This window comes from Populus nigra, chromosome 1 (assembly GCF_951802175.1).
Source record: "Populus nigra chromosome 1, ddPopNigr1.1, whole genome shotgun sequence".
Taxonomy (NCBI): domain Eukaryota; kingdom Viridiplantae; phylum Streptophyta; class Magnoliopsida; order Malpighiales; family Salicaceae; genus Populus; species Populus nigra.
The window spans coordinates 8,813,384-8,818,171 of NC_084852.1; the positions used below are offsets into that span (position 1 = coordinate 8,813,384).

Below are 4,788 nucleotides of genomic sequence, written 5' to 3' on the forward strand. Positions count from 1 at the left end.
TAGCCTTCAATAAATTTCTAGGTGGCGACTCCCAACGATGTAATCAAAGCAAAATGTATAAAGAGAAAATCGCCAGCTGACACCGCGCGGATTTTCTGACTTGCGACAGCTGTTATGCCAGGAGCAAAGTTCATTTAGGAGAGGAAGATAGGAGGCCGACTGCAGGTGGGGAGAGGGAGAGAAGAGTTCTGATGACAAAAGACTCTAATACCAGGTTGAGAATAATTAAGAGGCTTAACCTATTGATTAACCAACATTTTCTATATATATGTGTAGGGCAATAAACAATAGTAATGGTGAAGATTACAACACAAGAGTATGATTATAATATTTCCTATATAGTATATATTCTATAATAATGGGTGACTATTAATGACTTCTTCGGAGTTTATTTTTTTATTTATTAAACTATAAGAGTATTTTCATAAAAACTTTTATATTAATAGAAATTAAATCCTTTTGTACATTTAAATTTCTCTTCATACCATCTAAAAAATATTCTCTCCACATAGATTTGGTTCATTCATCATAATCATCTTCAAAAAGCACTCTCTACATACATTCAAAGTAATTTAATAAATTTTACCTTAAAATTTGAACTCTTAAAAAATTATTTTTTGAGAAAATGAACAAACATCATTAATTAACCATCAAGAGAACCTTGGCTTACTTCCTCTTATTTATATAAGAAAAAATAAAGGTTAAATGGAATACATCTACAGGAAGAACATGTTAATAATAGTAAAATCATCCTCTGGGCGTAGCGCGAAGCACACGTAAACTAATCTATGCATTGTATTCAGCAAAGATCTGGTCACATATCCTGACATGTATCTAGTTGCTTCCAATAATAATAAAAAAAAAGGCAGAAGGCTGATAATAGTGATAGATACTAGAGTTTGTCATTTGCCATTTGGTAATTGTGACACCTATTTAAAGAGTGAACACCGCAAAGCCACGCCTTCTCTCCTACACCAAGTATTTCCTTTTATCGGCCTGCCTACTTTCTTTGTTTCTCTCTGTCTCTCGCATTGCTTCTATTGGACATGGCAGGGAATCTAATGCATGCCTTGCAGTATGATAGCTATGGTGGAGGCGCCGCAGGTTTAAAGGTTCTATTCTAGAACAAAAATTTGCATATTTGTTAGTGTAATTATATGTCACTTTTCTGTGATGGCCAGTACTTAGCTGGTTCTGTATTACTTATTTTTAGGTTATGGAAATGAAGGTTAGATTTTTGTTTCTGGATTAAATGTTGTAATAATAATAATAACAACACTGAATTACAGTTTCTTACCCGCGAGGTTTGGTCAGATTCTTTGTTGCCGGATGAGAAGGCATTGATATGAACTACGGGTTACTATTATATAACTAGTTTCTCTTGCTTGTTGAAGCATGTTGAGGTTCCAGTGCCTAGTGCGAAGAAAGACGAGGTTTTGCTCAAGTTAGAAGCAACTAGTCTAAACCCATATGATTTTAAAATACAGAAGGGCGTGGCGCGCCCTTTTCTACCTAGAAGTTTCCCTTACATCCCCGGTAATTCATCACTTCTTGGTGTGGATATATTTTGTGTGTATAGGATCTATTGTACTAATTATTTTACACTTTCCAGTTTCTAACCCCAAGCAAGTTATTCTTGATAATGTTGGTTGATTGCATGATTATCTTCTTTTGGATGCTTAAGCATAATTTTTATTTGGATTTTAAGTGTGTGACTGTTGCATCTAACTGATTTTTAAAATGGGATTTATTGTTCCTTTGTTTACCATTCAGAATGAGAGAACTTGGAAATACAATAATCCATGCTCAACAGTTTCAAATATTTGCCTGTGATATCAAAGTTTTGGGACTTTTTGCTCTACTTGGGTATTGTTTGGCAGATAGTTTCCTTTCGATAGTTACACACTCTTCCAGTTCTGATGACCTGTGGGTGATTTAATTGGTCTGGTTCGGGCAATCTAAAAGCTTAAGTAGAGGGGTTCCTTGTTAAGATTGGAGGGTAGTTGCAGTCACTGCTCTAGGACTTACACCATTATATCTGTTCAGTGGCTCACACCATAACTTTGAAAGCGAGTACAGACGGAGAAGCAACTGATTTAAACTATATTCCCAGCACCCTTCGCAAAGATAGCTCGTGATCCATGTGCTTAACATTCTTTGAATCTCATGCTCATAAATTAATTTCATAGTCTTAGCAATATTCTGTGTTTGCCAAGCATGCATTCACACACACACGCTGCATTTGCTTTTTGGCTGAAGAAATCTTTATCGCAACAGCCCTTGATATAGCGGGAGAGGTTGTGGCGGTTGGACCAGGAGTTGAAGATTTCAAAACTGGTGACAAAGTTGTAGCTGTGCTTAGCGCCTCTGTAAGTGCTCCTTCATCATTTTTTTTTCCTTGTCTTCGTAGTTTTCCAAATGATTTACGTTGGTGAGGCATTACCTTTAGTTTATCCTTTTCGGTTTAATGGCTATGTACACAATGGGAGCCAACCTTCATCTCACATTATCCTATACCTTAATGACATCATTGTAACTGCTCTTTTTGGCTAAAGCAAATAGGTCAAGCCTTTGATGTTTATGAAGTTCGAGTTTTACTAGTATATATGTAATATTGCCAACTTGAGGAAATTATTATGGAAATAATTTTGGAAATAATTTTGCTTAAATGCCTTGCTCCTTGATCTAGCTTGTATAGCATTAAGTGTTACGTAAGAGTATGGACATGAGACTTAATTGGCATATGCTGTTAACCTGGTTGCACACATATATATGGAGAGTGCATTTTAGCATCCGGCAATCTTATGTGTATGGAGTTTTACCATTGTCTCTGAATTTTGTTTCGTTCTCCTTCTTTGATTAAAGGTGTTTGTTTGATGAGAAGTGGTTTTTTATAAATTAATTTTTAAATTTTTTTGTGTTTGTTTGTTATTAGAAAAGTTGATTAATCTACAACACTTTCTAGTTAAAGGAAAATTTAGTTTGGTTTTCAGGTAAGTGTTTTTTTTTTATTTTGGACGGAAAACACATTCTGAAAGTTATAAAAAATTTAGAAATGTCATATTATTTGCTGATTATATCAAATTTAGTTCTCATTCTTTTAATTGTTAATTATTTTATTTAAACTAATTTATGAAATGATAATTATTATTATTTTAATTTCTTCATCTTTCAATTTTTTTATTTGTTAGATTTAATCTCTATTATTTTGATTATTATTTATTTTATTTGAGATAATTTACGAAATTGTTTTCAATTAATTTCATTCTCATTCAACTTTTAAATTTGTAAGATTTGTTCCTCATTATTTTAATAATTTTTTTTAAAATAAAACATTAATAAGTTATTTTCCAACTTATTTTCCATGACATAACCAAACACTAGAAAATGTTTTTTAATTTATTTTTTATTATACTACTACACATAAACATCGAAAGATAATTCACTTTTTTAAAATTTATTTTCTAAATAAAAATTACTTTTCAACAAATTAACGTGTCTAAATGTTTTATGTAATCCTAATATCAGAGTGGAGGTGGACTGGCTGAATTCGCAGTGGCTAAGAAGAGCTTGTCAGTTGCAAGGCCACCTGAAGTTTCAGCAGCTGAAGCTGCAGGCTTGCCTATTGCAGGTCTCACAGCTTACGAGGCTCTCACTCAATGTGCTGGGGTCAAGCTTGATGGAAGTGGCATACAGAAAAATATTCTGATCACTGCTGCCTCAGGTGGCGTGGGTCACTATGCAGTTCAGCTAGCAAAGCTCGGAAACACTTATGTGACTGCCACTTGCGGGGCTCGTAACATTGAATTTGTCAAGGACTTAGGGGCTGATGAGGTTCTGGATTACAAAACCCCAGAAGGAGCAGCTCTGAAGAGCCCATCTGGTAAGAAATATGATGCTGTGATCCACGGCGCACCAGGAATTCCATGGAGTACTTTTGAGCCAAATCTGAGTGAAAATGGGAAGGTTATACATCTCTCTCCTGGCCCCAGTACCATGATTAGTTCTGCTGTGAAGAAACTTACTTTCTCCAAGAAGCAGCTGATGCCGCTGCTTATTACTCCCAAGGGTGAGGACCTGAAATGTCTTGTTAATCTGGTAAAGGAAGGGAAGCTTAAAACAGTGATCGACTCAAAGCATCCATTAAGCAAGGCTGAAGATGCTTGCGCTAAGGTTATCGATGGTCATGCCACTGGGAAGATAATTGTGGAGCCATGAATGAAAATGAAGTGCTTGACTTGTTAAAATGTTTGTATTATTATGAGTTCTTGCGTTGACCATGTAGATCCGATGGTACACACAGCTGAAGAGACATTTTACGATGTGTGATCCTGCACGACAATTTTTTTTTTTACTTGATGTATCCGTAAATGATAGGGTTTGGGTTTGGGTTTTATCACTGTATATTGTTTATGTTCGTTCCTCAATGTCAAATGCCTTTTTTTTTGTGATATTATTTAATTATTTAATTACCTGAGACCCTTCCTTACGGGCCAATTGAAGGTACCACTCCAACGAGTTAAAATGAAAACAGAAAATTGTTTTTACTCGGCCAAGAAAATTAATTGAAATTTATATTACTGCCTGAATCACGCATTTTGACTATAGTTTTAATTAACGACGTCAATGGTTATATCAGTAAAAACCTATGCAGGTATGGGTGGGTGAGAACTAGTCACAATACATTTTGGTCCCTTGAGTTTTTTATTTTTACTTATTTTATTTCTGTAATTTTAGTTGTTTACATTTCAATTTTAAAACTTCTCTTTTATCATGTGTTAGGAGATA

At 34.7% G+C, this 4,788-nt stretch overlaps 1 protein-coding gene across 1 annotated transcript; it reads left to right on the forward strand.

The window, feature by feature from the left end:
* Positions 1–952: 952 nt before the first annotated feature.
* LOC133700807 (chloroplast envelope quinone oxidoreductase homolog) lies at positions 953–4,451 on the forward strand. The gene is made up of 4 exons (XM_062124476.1): positions 953–1,112; positions 1,395–1,536; positions 2,278–2,369; positions 3,529–4,451. Exons 1-4 carry the CDS (start codon positions 1,047–1,049, stop codon positions 4,216–4,218), a joined length of 990 nt encoding a protein of 329 aa, XP_061980460.1. The 5' UTR covers positions 953–1,046; the 3' UTR covers positions 4,219–4,451.
* The last annotated feature ends 337 nt before the right edge of the window (positions 4,452–4,788 follow it).

Coding starts and splice junctions, on each gene's coding strand:
- LOC133700807 (XM_062124476.1), top strand. CDS start 1,047: ATGGCAGGGAATCTAATGCATGCCTTGCAGTATGATAGCTATGGTGGA. Junction 1,537..2,277: donor AAGTTTCCCTTACATCCCCG/GTAATTCATCAC, acceptor TTATCGCAACAG/CCCTTGATATAGCGGGAGAG. Junction 2,370..3,528: donor TAGCTGTGCTTAGCGCCTCT/GTAAGTGCTCCT, acceptor TCCTAATATCAG/AGTGGAGGTGGACTGGCTGA.